Source organism: Schistocerca nitens, chromosome 8 (assembly GCF_023898315.1).
Source record: "Schistocerca nitens isolate TAMUIC-IGC-003100 chromosome 8, iqSchNite1.1, whole genome shotgun sequence".
NCBI lineage: Eukaryota > Metazoa > Arthropoda > Insecta > Orthoptera > Acrididae > Schistocerca > Schistocerca nitens.
The window spans coordinates 139220059-139239952 of NC_064621.1; the positions used below are offsets into that span (position 1 = coordinate 139220059).

Sequence of the window (19894 nt, forward strand, 5' to 3'; positions counted from 1 at the left end):
GGCACATAGACACATGCAACAGAGCATGCACAATGTCGGCACTAGTACAGTGTATATCCACCTTTCGCAGCAATGCAGGCTGCTATTCTCCCATGGAGACGATCGTAGAGATGCTGGATGTAGTCCTGTGGAACGGCTTGCCATGCCATTTCCACCTGGCACCTCAGTTGGACCAGCGTCCATGCCGGACGTGCATACTGCGTGAGACGACGCTTCATCCAGTCCCAAACATGCTCAATGGGGGACAGATCCGGAGATCTTGCTGGCCAGGGTAGTTGACTTACACCTTCTAGAGCACGTTGGGTGGCACGGGATACATGCGGACGTGCATTGTCCTGTTGGAACAGCAAGTTCCCTTGCCGGTCTAGGAATGGTAGAACAATGGGTTCGATGACGGTTTGGATGTACCGTGCACTATTCAGTGTCCCCTCGACGATCACCAGTGGTGTACGGCCAGTGTAGGAGATCGCTCCCCACACCATGATGCCGGGTGTTGGCCCTGTGTGCCTCGGTTGTATGCAGTCCTGATTGTGGTGCTCACCTGCACGGCGCCAAACACGCATACGACCATCATTGGCACCAAGGCAGAAGCGACTCTCATCGCTGAAGACGACACGTCTCCATTCGTCCCTCCATTCACGCCTGTCGCGACACCACTGGAGGCGGGCTGCACGATGTTGGGGCGTGAGCGGAAGACGGCCTAACGGTGTGCGGGACCGTAGCCCAGCTTCATGGAGACGGTTGCGAATGGTCCTCGCCGATACCCCAGGAGCAACAGTGTCCCTAATTTGCTGGGAAGTGGCGTGCGGTCCCCTACGGCACTGCGTAGGATCCTACGGTCTTGGCGTGCATCCGTGCGTCGCTGCGGTCCGGTCCCAGGTCGACGGGCACGTGCACCTTCCGCCGACCACTGGTGACAACATCGATGTACTGTGGAGATCTCACACCCCACGTGTTGAGCAATTCGGCGGTACATCCACCCGGCCTCCCGCATGCCCACTATACGCCCTCGCTCAAAGTCCGTCAACTGCACATACGGTTCACGTCCACGCTGTCGCGGCATGCTACCAGTGTTAAAGACTGCGATGGAGCTCCGTATGCCACGGCAAACTGGCTGACACTGACGGCGGCGGTGCACAAATGCTGCGCAGCTAGCGCCATTCGACGGCCAACACCGCGGTTCCTGGTGTGTACGCTGTGCCGTGCGTGTGATCATTGCTTGTACAGCCCTCTCGCAGTGTCCGGAGCAAGTATGGTGGGTCTGACACACCGGTGTCAATGTGTTCTTTTTTCCATTTCCAGGAGTGTATATCTTCAATCTGAATGAGAGTCTCTTCACTTGAATTTTTTTTTAAATGTTGTAATGGCCATGTCAGTATATCAAATTTTTACTCATGCATTGTTTTGCATTTATAATTGCAGGGCACTGGATGCAGCAATACTGCGACGGTTGCCAAAGAGGATACTTGTGGATCTACCAGATACAGAGGCCCGAAAAGCCATGTTTCAGCACTATTTGCCTCCACTAGTTTTCAACAAGCCACTTCTTCAGAGTGATCTTAATTATTCTAAACTGGCTGATGTATGTTCTAGTTGTGTTATAATTCTCTCTTTCTATTTCTTTCTCAAACAAGAATGGGTAATGTACTACTCTATATTCATTAATAATACATCCTTGATCTGCAGTATCATCATAGTCTGTGTTCTTCAAAGATTAATTTCATTACAGCATTTTGAAATGAAAAAAGAAAGAAATGCAAGTAAAAAGTGTTGCTAATATCTTTGGATATGAGAAAAATCATATTAACCTTCTATTTATGAGAAATTTTAGTAACTGCACAAAAAATCCAAAATTTTATCTGACTGATAGGATACAGTAGTCAGATAATTAAATTATCATCAGCAGCAATTATTTGATATCCAAAGCAGCTTGACTTTTTCCTGAATTATGATCTTCAGTTTTACACAGCCATGTTTCTCCTGCATGTTTTCTAAAGTTGTATACTTACTTACCATCATGTTACCATCTATTTTCTTCCTATCTCTTGGAATCCAGTAAAGAACTTCCTTGGCCTATCTACCATTTATTTTCCCAACTACAAGCACTTCTCACCTGCATTTCATTTTCATTACAGCCATAATTACATCTTCATTGTACCTCAATCTATTTGTCTGTTTCTCTGTCTGTGCCATTAATTCCCAGCATACATATCTCCATTGCTCACCAAGGAACCCTCAATTATTTAATAGTTTTCACATTGAAAGGTCACCCCTGCTAGCAAAATACAAGCACCACAAGATAACATATACTGATGATGTTAATATTGTCATCAGACACACAACACCAACTGTTCTCTATTTTCAACACCTGGTAATATCCAATAACTTTTACTTTGTAAATGACAGGCTGACCCAACTAAATGTATGATTGGATAACACAATCTCCAGTTGTATGAGAAATGTATATGAGTGATAAATCCAATGTTATCTGACCACCACAGCCTATGATCGATGGTCAGCTGTGAAAATTATCTTGTGCAGCAACTCATTCACATTGAGACGCTCAGACTGTTATATCCAGACATTACACAGCTAAGATGAAAATTGTCAGAACTTGAGTGTGTTAGAGTATATACTTGTGACAACAAGATAGATTTTTAACTTATTTACTAATATACTAACAAACTTAGATCAAAGCTGTTCCTCACAAGTAACTAAAAAGTTGAAAATAGATAGTGCACCAAACAAAAAAAAAAAGAAGGCTGAACAACTGTTTCATACCTGAGCTGCATAACCTGAGAAACACTGTCATTGCCCTTCATCAAATGGCTAAAACTGTTAACCTAGAACCAAAGCAGAGGTACAAAGAAGGCAAGAAGAAGTACAGGACTGAAATTCAGTCAGCAAAGCAAAGAGCCAATGATGCTTTCATTGAAAATTTTAGCAATAAATGTAAAGCTGCCTGGAATGGAATAACTACAGAGGCAGGAAAACACAAAAACAGACAATAAACTGCTAGATTGCCAGAAATATTAAATGAATACTTTGTTAATAGCAGTAAGTGTGAATGCTCTACTATATCCACACCAGTTGCAACTTCTGGAAGTACTTTCCATAACGTACCTGATCTAAATAATTAGCTTTTAGATGGAAACAGGTTACCTGCCAAACTGTATACAAAGTGGTCATAAACCTATATAGTTCTTACAGTGAAGATCTCTGTGGCATCTCAAACACCATGATGAAACAAACAATTGACATTATTGTTGCCATCCTTACCTTTCTGACTAATAATACTTTTAAGACTGTAAAATTTCACGACATCCTGAAGGCTATTATTGTTATTCCAATTTATAAGAAATGTCATAAAAACAGACCTGAAAGCTACTATCCAATATCCCTCATACCATAATATCCAACCTAATAGGATGTTTATTAAATTAGAACTATGCAGCTATTTTGAGGAGCACAATCTGTTTTCCTCTTCACACTTTGGTTTTAGACCAAGTTTGTCTACAATAAATGCAGTAAAAAAAGCAGTCTGCTTGTGTCTGTGTATGTGCGGATGGATATGTGCGTGTGTGCGAGTGTATACCTGTCCTTTTTTCCCCCTAAGGTAAGTCTTTCCGCTCCCGGGATTGGAATGACTCCTTACCCTCTCCCTTAAAACCCACATCCTTTCGTCTTTCCCTCTCCTTCCCTCTTTCCTGATGAAGCAACCGTCGGTTGCGAAAGCTAGAATTTTGTGTGTATGTTTGTGTATCTATCGACCTGCCAGCACTTTCGTTTGGTAAGTCACATCATCTTTGTTTTTAGATATATTTTTCCCACGTGGAATGTTTCCCTCTATTATATTCAATAAAGTTATAGGGAGATATAAACTCAGCAGTAGAATGTAGCACTAAACTTTTAGATATTTATATCTACTTTACAGCTGATATTGTAAGAAATTGTAGCAATCTTGCCACATCGTGGAAATCACCGTTGAAAGTTTAGGAGTTGCAGTGAATTCTTTTATTACTGAGTAGGTGTTGTGTAGCAATGAATAATTGTCATTACAAACTGACAACATCTTGACACTCTGAAAACACTCTGTGCTGTGACAGTGCTGTTGCACTTCTATTTATACTTTAACAATCAATAGTATAGTTTAAGATGCAAATTTACAAAATTACAATAGAAAATTAATACACAGAGATAGACTGTGGACAGCATAACTTCACTACATTATTTCCTGATGAGTCTGTCAAGGTAGTTTGTGAAATAAACAATTTACAAGTGTGAAACACGATAATATACAGAAATTAACAATGTGAATAACATTTGATTAATTTATAAGCAAAATATCTGTTGTGTCTTTTTCTAATATAAATTGGAATTACAAATTTAATATGACTTCATTTAATAGAAACCATATGTTCAATATGATTGCTAGGGCTAAAAATCAGTATATATTTACATTTGTAATAAAGGACCACATAATTTCTCTTTAATCACAAATGATGTTGTAAATATTTTACATTTCTGACCTATTATACTGCAAACTTTGGTGAAATTATGCAGCAAGAGAATGTGACTGTGAGGTAAATATAAAGTCTAGTGAACACTGGTAGTCATTAAAGAATATAGGTAATTAGTGGTTTCAGTGTTAACAAAAAATATTCCTTCCAATTACTGGTTCAAATGGCTCTGAGCACTATGGGACTTAACATCTGAGGTCATCAGTCTCCTAGAACCTAGAACTACTTAAACCTAACTAACCTAAGGACATCACACACATCCATGCCCGAGGCAGGATTCGAACCTGCGACCATAGCGGTCGCGCGGTTCCAGACTGAAGTGCCTAGAACCGCTCGGCCACACCAGCCAGCCCCAATTACTGAGTCTGGATATTAAGTATATTTGAATATATGTAGTCATGAGATAATTAGTATCCAATTGCAATATTTGAATGTTTGACAATATTTTACGTGCGTATATGGAGCTTAAATGGTGCTTTGGGGGGGTGTTCTGTAACACATTGAATCTACACTGTCTAATTTTGCATAGCTGTCCCTCAATGAAATTACTTACAATTTATCCTAGGTATTTTATGGCTATCATTTGTTTCTTATGATCTATCACCAGTGTCGTAATCAAACTATTATAATTATAACATACCTACATCAGAGCCTATTTTAACTTAAACCATCCCTTGCATGCAGTTCTCTTGGATGACTTACTCAGATCTACAATCAGCATAGCTCCACATATTATTTACATATTGGAAAAACATGGTTTGACCATGTAACAAGTCACTTTTGGTGTCTGTCTGAGCACTGTAAATAGGCCACTTCATTTGCAATGATAGCAAGGATTTCTTACTTGCAGCCTTATTATCAAAGTTAATAATATGTTGCACACTTATCTATCATTTTTTCATTAAAACATAGGTTGGGAAGGACCTAAATTAACATCCCAGAGCATACTTGCTGGTAGAGAATTATTCCTTTAGGCACATTCTGGCTCACACACTTCTTGCAAAAGAAGGAAGGAAGGAAGGTAGACAGAGGTATAACATCCTGCAAACATTTTAGAGAGTGCACTAGGTTGTATTGCAAAAAGATACAAAAGGATACTGTTCATGTGTTTTGAAAAGAAATTATTTTGGTATTTTTCTTAATCAGTGTAGATAAACTGTGGAAAAGCTAAATATGAGTGGGAAGATAGGCATTTAAACGCTACTCCTCCTTAATGTGTAGACTTCCTTCAATACCTGCACCTACCAATAAACTGCATACATCTGCACATGTCTATAAAATTGTAAAGTATTCCATTTCCTACACTAGATTACCTTTTATCACCTGTTTTTGCAACACCACACATCAGCCTTATAGTTTTTTTAGCATACATGGCAAATGAGACTGGTACTATATTGATCTCTTTCTGTGAACACATTAAATATTAATCTCAACTTCTGGAACACTTGCGTCCCTATCTGCTATGCTCTGTAACAACTACAGCATCTGGTATTACAAGGCATGTTCAGGAAGTAAGTGTACTGTGACCATAATGGATTGTGTTTTTTTTTTTTTTTTTTAGGATTGGCAGCACCAGGTGGTAAAAGGGGATTCCCTGACCAAAGCGAGCATTGCAGGAACACAGTAGTATATAAACTCATGTTGTAGTGTCCAGTTGTGTAAAAGATATCAGTAAGAAATCCTGTCAAGTGCAAGCCACATGTTTGTGAAACAAAATGGTCTGAGGTGATGGTGTTATGAACAGAATGAGTGAATTTAAGTGATGTAGGGGGTTTAGTGGAGACAGAACAAATTTCCGTGACAAGCAGAGGAGTGGAAGACCTTTAATTCTGACTGATGAGTTGGTCCAAAATGAGGAAATTGTTCATGACAACCACAGGTTGACAGTGGATGAAATTTCTGTGATGTTTCTACTACTGTTCAGAACTCTCTTACACAAGACACAGAAAATCTGGGATGTCAGACTTTGTGCACAAGATGGGTCCCAAAACAGTTGACAGAGCAAGACAAGAAAAATCAGATCAGTAGTGCCCATGAGTTTCTTGAGCAACTCAAATTGGAAGATGAGGGTTTTTTGAGTTCTATTGTGACTGTAGATAAAATGTGGGTGGCTCATTACATGCCTGAGACAAAAAAACCAGCCTTCACAGTGGTGTCACACCAGTTCCCCATCTACCAAAAAAATTGAACCACAATTTCAGGCAAAATACTCTTGGACTAATTTTTATTTTTTGGGGACTGAAGACTGAAATTGCATAATTTTGGTTTAATTTCTGTCTCAGGAGGAGACCAGCAATTCACAATGATATTGTGAGAGCATTTAAAAAAAAAAAAAAAAAAACAAAAAAAAAAAAAACAAAAAAAAAAAAAAAGGGAGGAACATTCAAATCAAGAGGAGCGTAATGCCGATGAGACGAGTGTTGCACAATGCCTATCCTCTCACAGCCTTAACCAGCAAGGCACTCTTTAACTCATTTGGTTGGGATCTTTTGAACCACCTCCCATATTACCCTGATTTAGTGCCTTCAGATTATCCTCTTTTCACCTCCCTAAAAGTGCACAAAAAGTTTCTAAATAGGGGGAAGGACCTGGCTGGAGAGTTCTTCGAGGAGAGCATAAAAGATCTTGTGCCACCACACATGTTGAACAAGATGGCGAGTACGTGGAAAAATAGTCAACAAATGTATCAACACTATCCTTTATACTTTTTCAAACAAGTATATAAAATCAGTGCACTTACTTTCTGAACATGCCTCAGATTAACTTTGACACACAAGGTTACAACCTTCTGGTCAGTGAAATTATATTTATACAGTATGCCAACACTGCTCCATCAAACAAGCATTCATTGCTGACTGTCCATAACACAAAATGTGAGCAATGCCACTTCCCGAGTATCAGCTAGGATCATCAAAAAAGCATTTGCTGGGTAATGGGCTATGAACAAAGGGAGTCATTTTCCAGGCTTCCTCCCACACCTCATAATGCAGCCCACCTCTCACAGAGTAGCAAAACATACAATTGGAGACTGAATAACACAGAGGTATGTTTCATGATGAGATAAGATACTTCCTTGGTCTCATTGCAAGGATGGTGTCACACTTTAGATGAGAAAGTACTGGATTATGTTACTCGACATGCTCTCCAATTTATTCATCATCAATTCCCCCTGGCCAGTATGATCACCCGACTTGACACCAGTGATAACCTCATTGTTGAGTACCCCTAACCCACATAGAATATGTTGGGATTGTCAACATTATTGGCAACATCACCTGACCAATCACAAGTGGACGTATGAGAAGTACTCAAAGTTTTAACTATCCCCTCAAAAAATGTAAGTTGCGACCATCAAACCATCTCAACATATTCACCCTTTTATGTAACACATTTTTCCCAATGACAGATCATTTGGTAGAGACCTTGGTAGTGGAAGTCTGCATTTTGGCTGTTCAAGAAACATTCCTCCTGGAAAATACTAGTCATCATTCTGGAAATGCCTGCCATGCAACGGTTTCTTGATCTGATGCAGAGGAGAAGTCACGGAATGCCTTATCAGGGGAATGCATGGGATTAGCTGACATCTGATAGCCAAAAGAAACAGTACGTATGACTGTGTACTGAGCAGAATAAGCCAGAATGTCGTCATTGAGCAAAAATACCCCCTCAAAAAGCTCTCTGTGACACTGTCTTGGCAGTCTCCCATAACTTGGTTAGGAGATTTTGGTATCAAGCTCCTGAGATGGTTTGCACCTCAGATCATAATTTGTTAGCACCATACCACGGCAACCCAAAGAAACACTTGTCATCAGCTTTCTCATTGACAGTTGCCTCTTTGCCTCTCTCGGCAATGACAAATCCAAATGTTTCCACTGCTTAGTGTATTCCTTTGTCTCGCTGTCAGAGTAATACATATGACACTCATCCGTGGTGATTAGGTGGGTAAAGAAGTCATCGTCTTTGATTTGACTCGATCTTGATTTGGCAGGATTTTCGAACAGGTGTGAGCAGTCACAGAACCTGGCTGGTAGTGAACTTTGCTGTGCTCAAAATATAGTGCAAGATGTTGAAAACTGGTATATGGTTGATTTTCATTTTTCGCACTATCATTTTGACTCCCAGTTCTTCATACAGAGATGGTGTCTGCCTTTTTCTTCCATAATTCAGATGTGCTTGACCACATTAGAAGTATCTGCGCCAACTAATGACTGGTCCACTAACTCAGCAGTCATATCATCTTTACGCAGAAAATTAACAGCTGCAAAATACATCACTTTATCAATGGGTTACACCTCATCTAGGGGCATGCTACGGTACTGCCACATGGGATTTCAATATGTAGTTGGACTGCAGAAACAAACCTGCAAATGAACAAACTATTTATTTATTTAGCCGTTCCCCACAGGTTTTAACATCATTATTTCTTCGTCAGACAATTGTTAGCCTCATTTTCATAATCTGCCACCACAAAACCACTCCTTTTAATACATTTACACGCAGTTTTTTTCGAAATTTTCCCGAATTTCTCCGTCCTTTAACGTGTTTTGGCGGCACCACAACCACCTAACCTTTGTGCACATCGTTGTCTACCTACCCAAGCCCAACATAGCCCAGCTGTAATCAACACTTTTTTCCCTCTTTCCTGACGAAGCAACCGTTGGTTGCGAAAGCTAGAATTTTGTGTGTATGTTTGTGTGTCTATCGACCTGCCAGCGCTTTCGTTTGGTAAGTCACATCATCTTTGTTTTTAGATATATTTTTCCCACGTGTAATGTTTCCCTCTATTATATTCATATTTATTTTTTTTCATGTGATAGTTACAACTTTATGAGCACCCCTCTTAGTGTGGGCATCTGCCACGTTTCTGATCATGTCATTATGGTTTTCTGTAAGTGTAAAGCATACATATTCACATCCATGAATGCTGTCTCTCTTTCGGATTTACGGTATGTGGTATGTGGCTGAGAGAGAGAGAGAGAGTGAGGATCAGTTTCCACATTTGCAGTATATTAGATATCGTTTAATGCAAAATTTGTTAATAAAGAAGTTATTGTTGCCTGTCTTAACATGCAATTTATACATGATGCAGGTCACAGATGGGTATTCTGGTTCTGACATCAAATTAGTCAGTCAGGAAACACTGATGAATGCAATCAGACCACTGTTCTCTGTCTTGGAAGAATGTGATTCTGGTAAGTGCTAAAAATATCTCACTTCATATGTATAAATTTGACATTTGCAGTCATTTGCTACAGAATTGTGTATTGGTTTTGTGAATTTTTTTAGTTGCTTTCTTGCATTATGTGCTCTACTTCTCCTTCACATATTTCAGTGCACTGGAATATTAAGTTTGAAAACAAGTGTGTACTGGATGTACCTCCCTTACTAATTTAAAGCCATGTACCAAACTGCACCTTGAACCTAAACTATTCCTTTTTTGTGGCAGTGCTCTATCCACTGAGTCAACAAAGCATTTGATGTAGCTGAACCTGAAGCTTCAATCTGAAATTACTTTTTGTTTGCTATGTGGTGTCAATGCACAAAGTTCCATGCTCCTTGACAATAGCAAATGGTGTGGCTGTGTGCTACTATCTATCCTGAACATCATGCTACAGTATTCAAGTCTGGCCAACTCTGGACTGCCCATGACAATGATTGTAACCCAAAAAATATGTACTTAATAGGTTAAACACTTTACTTCGGAATGGCTACACAACTGAAATGCCATAGTGAAGAAAATAAAAATAAAATGGAAATGAATAACAGGTTATGAAGGAAACATTTCTTACAAGAATGTTCACACATCTGTTGCAACTAATTTACATTTTTTTCCATCTTTTTATGTATTTTGCTGCATCAGCATCTTGGAGAGAGAAAATTTTGTAGAATGATTTTTTTAGTTGGGTTGTTTCCAGAGTGAGAGTTTCACTCTGTCATGAGTGAGTCCTTTGACATGCAAAGGCAAAGTAATCCCATCAATGTAACAATTCTCACAGTTATCCATTCTTTTCTGTAAAATTACTCAGCTTTAGCATTGGAGTAATGATTTGCCACTCTCTGTTTCAGTCTGCCATATGCTGTTCCTACAAAATTCCTCACCAAGACAGATAGTCTCTTATTCCAAGTCATGCTCCAGCCAACTTGCTTGACTGAAACCATTCCATAACACACTATTTGGTCTATATTTAAAAGCAGGAAAGTCATTATTCATAACAGAATTCATCTCTCATATCTCTGATTCACTCTTTTTTCATACTAGGAATATCTGCATTATATATATACACTCCTGGAAATTGAAATAAGAACACTGTGAATTCATTGTCCCAGGAAGGGGAAACTTTATTGACACATTCCTGGGGTCAGATACATCACATGATCACACTGACAGAACCACAGGCACATAGACACATGCAACAGAGCATGCACAATGTCGGCACTAGTACAGTGTATATCCACCTTTCGCAGCAATGCAGGCTGCTATTCTCCCATGGAGACGATCGTAGAGATGCTGGATGTAGTCCTGTGGAACGGCTTGCCATGCCATTTCCACCTGGCGCCTCAGTTGGACCAGCGTTCGTGCTGGACGTGCAGACCGCGTGAGACGACGCTTCATCCAGTCCCAAACATGCTCAATGGGGGACAGATCCGGAGATCTTGCTGGCCAGGGTAGTTGACTTACACCTTCTAGAGCACGTTGGGTGGCACGGGGTACATGCGGACGTGCATTGTCCTGTTGGAACAGCAAGTTCCCTTGCCGGTCTAGGAATGGTAGAACGATGGGTTCGATGACGGTTTGGATGTACCGTGCACTATTCAGTGTCCCCTCGACGATCACCAGTGGTGTACGGCCAGTGTAGGAGATCGCTCCCCACACCATGATGCCGGGTGTTGGCCCTGTGTGCCTCGGTCGTATGCAGTCCTGATTGTGGCGCTCACCTGCACGGCGCCAAACACGCATACGACCATCATTGGCACCAAGGCAGAAGCGACTCTCATCGCTGAAGACGACACGTCTCCATTCGTCCCTCCATTCACGCCTGTCGCGACACCACTGGAGGCGGGTTGCACGATGTTGGGGCGTGAGCGGAAGACGGCCTAACGGTGTGCGGGACCGTAGCCCAGCTTCATGGAGACGGTTGCGAATGGCCCTCGCCGATACCCCAGGAGCAACAGTGTCCCTAATTTGCTGGGAAGTGGCGGTGCGGTCCCCTACGGCACTGCGTAGGATCCTACGGTCTTGGCGTGCATCCGTGCGTCGCTGCGGTCCGGTCCCAGGTCGACGGGCACGTGCACCTTCCGCCGACCACTGGTGACAACATCGATGTACTGTGGAGACCTCACGCCCCACGTGTTGAGCAATTCGGCGGTACGTCCACCCGGCCTCCCGCATGCCCACTATACGCCCTCGCTCAAAGTCCGTCAACTGCACGTACGGTTCACGTCCACGCTGTCGCGGCATGCTACCAGTGTTAAAGACTGCGATGGAGCTCCCTATGCCACGGCAAACTGGCTGACACTGACGGCGGCGGTGCACAAATGCTGCGCAGCTAGCGCCATTCGGCGGCCAACACCGCGGTTTCTGGTGTTTCCGCTGTGCCGTGCGTGTGATCATTGCTTGTACAGCCGTCTCGCAGTGTCCGGAGAAAGTATGGTGGGTCTGACACACCGGTGTCAATGTGTTCTTTTTTCCATTTCCAGGAGTGTATATATATATAATAAGTGTCTGGAGATACTAAAAGTTATCAGATAGATTATATAATGGTAAGACAGAGATTTAGGAACCAGGTTTTAAATTGTAAGACATTTCCAGGGGCAGATGTGGACTCTGACCACAATCTATTGGTTATGAACTGTAGATTAAAACTGAAGAAATTACAAAAAGGTGCTAATTTAAGGAGATGGGACCTAGATAAACTGACTAAACCAGAGGTTGTAGAGAGTTTCAGGGAGAGCATAAGGGAACAATTGATAGGAATGGGGGAAAGAAGTACGGTAGAAGAAGAATGGGTAGCTCTGAGGGATGAAGTAGTGAAGGCAGCAGACGATCAAGTAGGTAAAAAGACGAGGGCTAATAGAAATCCTTGGGTATCAGAAGAAGTATTGAATTTAATTGATGAAAGGAGAAAATATAAAAATGCAGTAAATGAAGCAGGCAGAAAGGAATACAAACGTCTCAAAAATGAGATCGACAGGAAGTGCAAAATGGCTAAGCAAGGATGGCTAGAAGACAAATGTAAGGATGTAGAGGCTTATCTCACGAGGGGTAAGATAGATACTGCCTACAGGAAAATTAAAGAGACCTTTGGAGAGAAGAGAACCACTTGTATGAATATCAAGAGCTCAGATGGAAACCCAATTCTAAGCAAACAAGGGAAGGCAGTAAGGTGGAAGGAGTATATAGAGGGTTTATACAAGGGCGATGTACTTGAGGACAATATTATGGAAATGGAAGAGGATGTAGATGAGGACGAAATGGGAGATAAGATACTGTGTGAAGAGTTTGACAGAGCACTGAAAGACCTGAGACGAAACAAGGCCCCGGGAGTAGATAACATTCCATTAGAACTACTGACAGCCTTGGGAGAGCCAGTCATGACAAAACTCTACCATCTGGTGGGTAAGATGTATGAAACAGGCGAAATACCCTCAGACTTCAACAATAATATAATAATTCCAATCCCAAAGAAAGCAGGTGTTGACAGATGTGAAAATTACCGAACTATCAGTTTAATAAGTCACAGCTGCAAAATACTAACGCAAATTCTTTACAGACGAATGGAAAAACTAGTAGAAGCGGGCCTCGGGGAAGATCAGTTTGGATTCCGTAGAAATGTTGGAACACGTGAGGCAATACTAACCTTACGACTTATCTTAGAAGAAAGATTAAGAAAAGGCAAACCTACGTTTCTAGCATTTGTAGACTTAGAGAAAGCTTTTGACAATGTTAACTGGAATACTCTCTTTCAAATTCTGAAGGTGCAGGGGTAAAATACAGGGAGCGAAAGGCTATTTACAATTTGTACAGAAACCAGATGGCAGTTATAAGAGTGGAGGGGCAGGGAAGGGAAGCAGTGGTTGGGAAGGGAGTGAGACAGGGTTGTAGCCTCTCCCCGATGTTATTCAATCTGTATATTGAGCAAGCAGTAAAGGAAACAAAAGAAAAATTCGGAGTAGGTATTAAAATTCGTGGAGAAGAAATAAAAACTTTGAGGTTCGCCAATGACATTGTAATTCTGTCAGAGACAGCAAAAGACTTGAAAGAGCAGTTGAACGGAATGGACAGTGTCTTGAAAGGAGGGTATAAGATGAACATCAACAAAAGCAAAACGAGGATAATGGAATGTAGTCGAATTAAGTTGGGTGATGCTGTGGGAATTAGATTAGGAAATGAGACACTTAAAGTAGTAAGGGAGTTTTGCTATTTGGGGAGCAAAATAACTGATGATGGTCGAAGTAGAGATGATATAAAATGTAGACTGGCAATGGGAAGGAAAGCGTTTCTGAAGAAGAGAAATTTGTTAACATCAAGTATAGATTTAAGTGTCAGGAAGTCGTTTCTGAAAGTATTTGTATGGAAGTGAAACATGGACGATAAATAGTTTGGACAAGAAGAGAATAGAAGCTTTTGAAATGTGGTGCTACAGTAGAATGCTGAAGATTAGATGAGTAATCACATAACTAATGAGGAGGTATTGAATAGAATTGGGGAGAAGAGACGTTTGTGGCACAACTTGACAAAAACAAGGGACCGGTTGGTAGGACATGTTTTGAGGCATCAAGGGATCACAAATTTAACATTGGAGGGCAGCGTGGAGGGTAAAAATCGTAGAGGGAGACGAAGAGATGAATACACTAAGCAGATTCAGAAGGATGTAGGTTGCAGTAAGTACTGGGAGATGAAGAAGCTTGCACCGGATAGAGTAGCATGGGGAGCTGCATCAAACCAGTCTCAGGACTGAAGACCACAACAACAACAATATGTGTCTCTGTTTATTAAAATTGTACATAGAAAAAATAACTCAATAAGCTGCTATCTCTCTAACAAAGAAGCAGAGAGGAATTCTCGTTGCCAAAAATACTTAAAATAAAAAGAGCGGAGATTGGAAAGTAATACTTCTTTCCATTTAATCAGAGTGAACTGGGGAAAGGTGGTTGAAGCATAGAATGATAAAAGCAAGACAAAACCACACCGACTAAGAGCAGCTTTCTTGTGTTTTGTGATGATGAAGTGTGCTTTACCTATATACTTATATCTAGATTAAGACCCACTTGGGCCTTTGGTCATGGAATGCTGAAGTGGGGAAAAAAAAAAGAAATTACCCCTGCCCAGAATATTAGCAATACAGAATGTCTATGTCCTTCTTGAAGGGTGATAAACTCAAATATTTAAAGACTGAAATGGCCAATATGGGTTTGGATCTACCTGGAATAGCTGGAGCAAGATGGCCTGATAATAGTGACTTTTGATGTGAAATTTACAAGATAGTTGACACGAGCACTGTAGAGAACCAAGCAGGGCAAGGAGGCTGATGTGTAGTGCAATTTAGGGAGTTGGGACAAAAAGTAAAGATATGCATTAAATACAGTGAAAGGACAATATTAGTCATATTGGAAATAATACCAAAGAGTGTGATGACACATATAACTTGATACATCAACTTAAGACAATGAGGAGATGGAAAACAGCCAGGTGAGATAAATGAAACCATTAAAGGTATCAAGCATGATTTAAATCCCAAAGTTATGAAAATTGTTATTAAAGACTGCAGAATGGATAGCTACAACCTCAGAAAAAGGAATGGATTTGAAGAATGATAGAACAGGTTGTGTGCCAGAAATAAAACTTGACAAACATATGATTTTAACATTAACCTCCCCCCCCCCCCCTCCCCTGGAAGGCTCTAAAGGAAATACAGCTTAACCACACAAATTACATTGTAGCAATAAGCAAAAACAGAAAACACCTGGAACAAATGATATTGATTTCCTCACCAAAGTGGTCATTATAATTGGTGATAAGTAGACAAGTGACATTTTAAGTCCAAAAAAGTGCTAAACTGGCCAAGTGATTGGAATCTATGCTCAATTAAAGAACTAGTAGTATGTCAGATGAGAAATGTTACATACTCCCAATAGTGGATAAGAAAAGATGTAGTGTTTAGTCACAAAAGAATTTATTCCCATTATTGTTGAAGTTATAGGGAAGCAATTTCTCTTGCTACACATTGATTCAATGACAAATGAGTTGATCCATAAGACTGAGCTCAAACAGGAACTGAAAGTCACAATGACAGGGACACATATTCAAGATTCTAGATAGTTAGGGAATTTAGGCTGCCGAAATCAACAATGTCAAAGGAGAAATGTTGGGAACTGGTTGTAGAATTAGATCTTTTAGCTACCTAGAAACAGCTTACAAGTCAGTAAAATTATTTTTGTTAAAAAAGAAGAAATAGTTTGTGGCTGATATGGACTAGAGATGGAAGGAGTAATTGTAAGAAACAGTCCAGTGCCACCATTCGATGTGTTCTGTTACACAAAAATGCTATAAACTTGTGTGTTTAGTCCAAATAAAACTATACTATCAGAAGATTTTAAAAAGTCCACAACACCACCTGTGAACAAATAACATGAAAGTGGAAATGTGAGCAGCATTATATCACATGCAGGAAAAAATATGAGGTGTGTGAGAAAAGTAATGATACTAATTTTTTATCAACCAAAGTTTTTATTTTTTTCAAACAACAGTATTGTTTTCTTCAAAGTAGTTCCCCTCGGCAGCTACACATTGGTGGAGTCATTGTTCCCATTCTTGGTAGCAGCACTCAAAGGCTTCAACTGGTAGGGCTTTTAATATTATCAGTCACATTCTTCTGAATTTTCTCAAGAGTTCCAAAATGGTGTACTTTTAAGACTCAGATCAGGTGAATGGGAGGACAGAAGAACAGCAATCCCTTTTGGGGTCAAAAATTCCATGATGGAAGTTGCCGTGTAACATGGGGTGTTATGATGCTGCATTCACTTGTTTGTAGTGTCTGGTCTCAATCAATTCTCCCTTCTCCTAAACCTTTCAAGGACATTTTTGTTAAACACTTGGTTGACAGTTTGCCTTGGAAGAACAAATTCTTTATGCATGATACCCTACTGTCAAAAGTGCAAACCAACATCACATTTTACAGTTGAAGGTCTCCCTGAGTGAGGTTCATTTTCAATCTGCCACACCCAGCTTCACAATGGTTGAGAGAAACAATGCATGTAGATGCAAATTGCTGACTTCATCGGTGATGTTATTAGATCTTTTAATCTCTATAACTTCTTTAATTATTCTACCCCCCCCCCCCCCAAAAACCTGTAGACTTCATGTTGACAGAGGTGTGATTGGATGTAAGTTTATGTAAAATTTCCATAACACATTCAGCAACCCCCAATTTCTCTGGATAGCATAGTCACAGTCACCTCTCATGTTCAGTTCCACTTAACTCTGTCCTAATCCCATAGTAATTTCTAAATGCCAGGTATTCTGAGACATATATTATCTTTCGCAAGCCTTTTGAATATGCATACAAGTATTTTAGCCAGAGGCCTGAAGACTTTAGCTGCTACCTGTAGACACATAATGTATATTATTTTTTGCTGCTGCTGCTGCCTGGCAACAACAGAAGACTTTGTAAGTGATTCAGTTCTACTGGCAAGTTTTTGGCATCTAAGATGGCTTCTGCTCAACAGTAAAGATCCTTAGAACAGTGCACTTTTAGGCTACCTGGTGGTGGTGGTGGTGGTGGTGGTGGTGGTGGTGGTGGTGGTGGTGGTGGTTGAACGCATACAGATAACAGTCTGTAGAAGTTGGTTTTCCTATATAGTGCAAGACACCCATTTAGTTTTCAGCAGATGAAGACAACAAGCAATGGAAAGACACCACATTTTTTTTTCAATCTCTGTTGTGAATCTGATGTGGTCACAGATGCTTTGAAGTGTTCCAAGAATTCTTCCAGTTTTTAACATGCATATTCTAAAAAGAAAGTTGTGTAATTTGTAGAGGCCCTTGCTCCCAGCCTTGTCAGATTAGGGGCTGGTTCTTTAGATTTTGAAAGGATTTGACTCATTTCACAGCAAATTGGATTAGCAGTGATTATCAATACGATGGTGAAAGGCATCAGTGCTGCTGCTACCTCACCACTTCAGAAGGGACTGTCATGAAACATTCTTTTTTACAAAATAACCAGTTTTATGTGGCAATCAAACCACAAGGAGCCCAATGAAACAGATGATGAAAACTGCCATGAAACAAGCTGGATCCTTTCAAGATCGGTGCTCAGCATCAGCAATAAAGATGGCAGTTTGTAGCCAAGCACAACATGGAACTCTGCCATCATGAGAGTAAAGCTTGTGCTGGACAAAAACACTGCCATACATGGCTGTGAACTGACCACATCACAGTTGGGATCACAGCTATGTGGCAGATAGTTACCAAGTTACCATTTGACAATGGCTGAGGACGACAAAACTGAAAGCTCATAGATGCATAACCACTTGACACGTAGAATGCCCTAGATGAGAGACTGTTGATGACGATGACTTCGAGGACAAGAAGAAGTGATATCAGCAACAAGAATTTGATCTATGGGGCCCACTTATGCCCTAGCACACAAATAAATTGCCAAAGCTGCTAATCACTTGGGGAATACAGCCAGAACTGGCTGGGTATGAGCATGATAATATGAGCACTGTAAGCTGGGACCTGGTGAAATAAACAGTCATCTAACACTGAACGATTGTGTTTTCAATGTTGAAAGTAATGGGTGATTGAGTTTTTGCGTGCCTTTTTCGAGTCTTTTGCACAGAGCTTTTCTATCACCCATAGTTTATGAGTTATCACATAAATAACATTTCTGGTAATTATCAATCTGAGTAAATTTAAAACATTAGCTATAATACATCTCACCAATCTAAAATGTGTGTGTAGCAAATTTTTGACTGCTTTGCATGAGGAATTTCTTTCTAGTGTCCAAAAATAGCCTGCCAACATATTTTGAGCCCATTTTCCCCTAGTAGAATTTTTCCATTTCAGTGATGTCCTGGTGTAAACACTCTCCATGTTCATCACTAACAGTGTCAAGGGTTTCAGGGAAGAAATCATGCTAGGAGTTCAACATGTATTTTCAACAACGTATTACATCACATGTACTTGCAGTTCTCAATCAGCTCACTGTGTAGTTCTCTATAATGTCGAGACCTGTAGCTTCCTAGAAAGTTTATGACTTTTTGAAAGAGAACCATGCACCTGATTCTTGCATATTTAACAGGCTTTTGGACTGTGAAACTTTCATAAATTCCCTAATTTGAGGCCCAACAAATATTCCCTCTTTTAGTTTTGCTTCATTGGTCTTCAAGAATTTGGTTTGTACAAAGAGAAATGTATTCATCTCATGATCCATTGATTTTACACAGTTCATAATCAAACCAAATTTGATATGTAATGGAGACAACACAATTTTGTCAGACCTTTTAAGTGATTTATGAACATTTGCCTGTTCTGGATTGAATGATTATTTGGGCAACTTTTCTTAATACAATGGCTGCTTCTCTCTATCCCACATGCACAAGAAGCTGCAAAATTTTGTATAGAATGTCTGTTGCAGCTCTCCATGCTACTCTATCCTGTGCAAGCTGCTTCATCTACCAGTACCTGCTGCAGCCTACATCCTTCTGAATCTGCTTAGTGTATTGATCTCTTGGTCTCCCTCTACGATTTTTACCCTCCACGCTGCCCCTCCAATACTAAATTGGTGATCCCTTAATGTCTCAGAACATGTCCTACCAACCAATCCCTTCTAGTCAAGTTGTGCCACAAGCTCCTCTTCTCCACAATTCTATTCAATACCTCCTCATTAGTTATGTGATCTACGCATCTAAGCTTCAGCATTCTTCTGTAGCACCACATTTCAAAAGCATCTATTCTCTTCTTGTCTAAACTATTTATCATCCACATTTCACTTCCATACATGGCTACACTCTATGCAAATACTTTCAGAAATGACTTCCTGACACTTGAATCTATACTCTATGTTAAATTTTTCTTCTTCAGAAACATTTTCCTTGCCATTGCCAGTCTACATTTTATATCCTCTCTACTTTGACCAACATCAGTTATATTGCTTCCCAAATAGCGAAACTCATTTACTACTTTAAGTATCTCATTTCCTAATCTAATTCCCTCAGCATCACCCGACTTAATTCAACTACATTCCATTATCCTCATATTGCTTTTGTTAATGTTCATCTTATATCCTCCTTTCAAGACACTGTCCATTCCGTTCAACTGCTGTTCCAAGTCCTTTGCTGTCTCTGACAGAATTACAATGTCATCGGCGAAC

The 19894-nt window shown here is 40.4% G+C and overlaps 1 protein-coding gene across 1 annotated transcript in view; it reads left to right on the forward strand.

Moving 5' to 3' along the window:
* Window positions 1-19894, forward strand: part of LOC126199452 (katanin p60 ATPase-containing subunit A-like 2) — a 156461-nt gene that overhangs the window by 131595 nt on the left and 4972 nt on the right. Inside the window, exons 9-10 of the mRNA XM_049936372.1 lie at window positions 1423-1582; window positions 9610-9712. Coding sequence (XP_049792329.1) covers window positions 1423-1582; window positions 9610-9712 — 263 coding nt within the window. The remainder of the gene's footprint in view (window positions 1-1422; window positions 1583-9609; window positions 9713-19894) is intronic.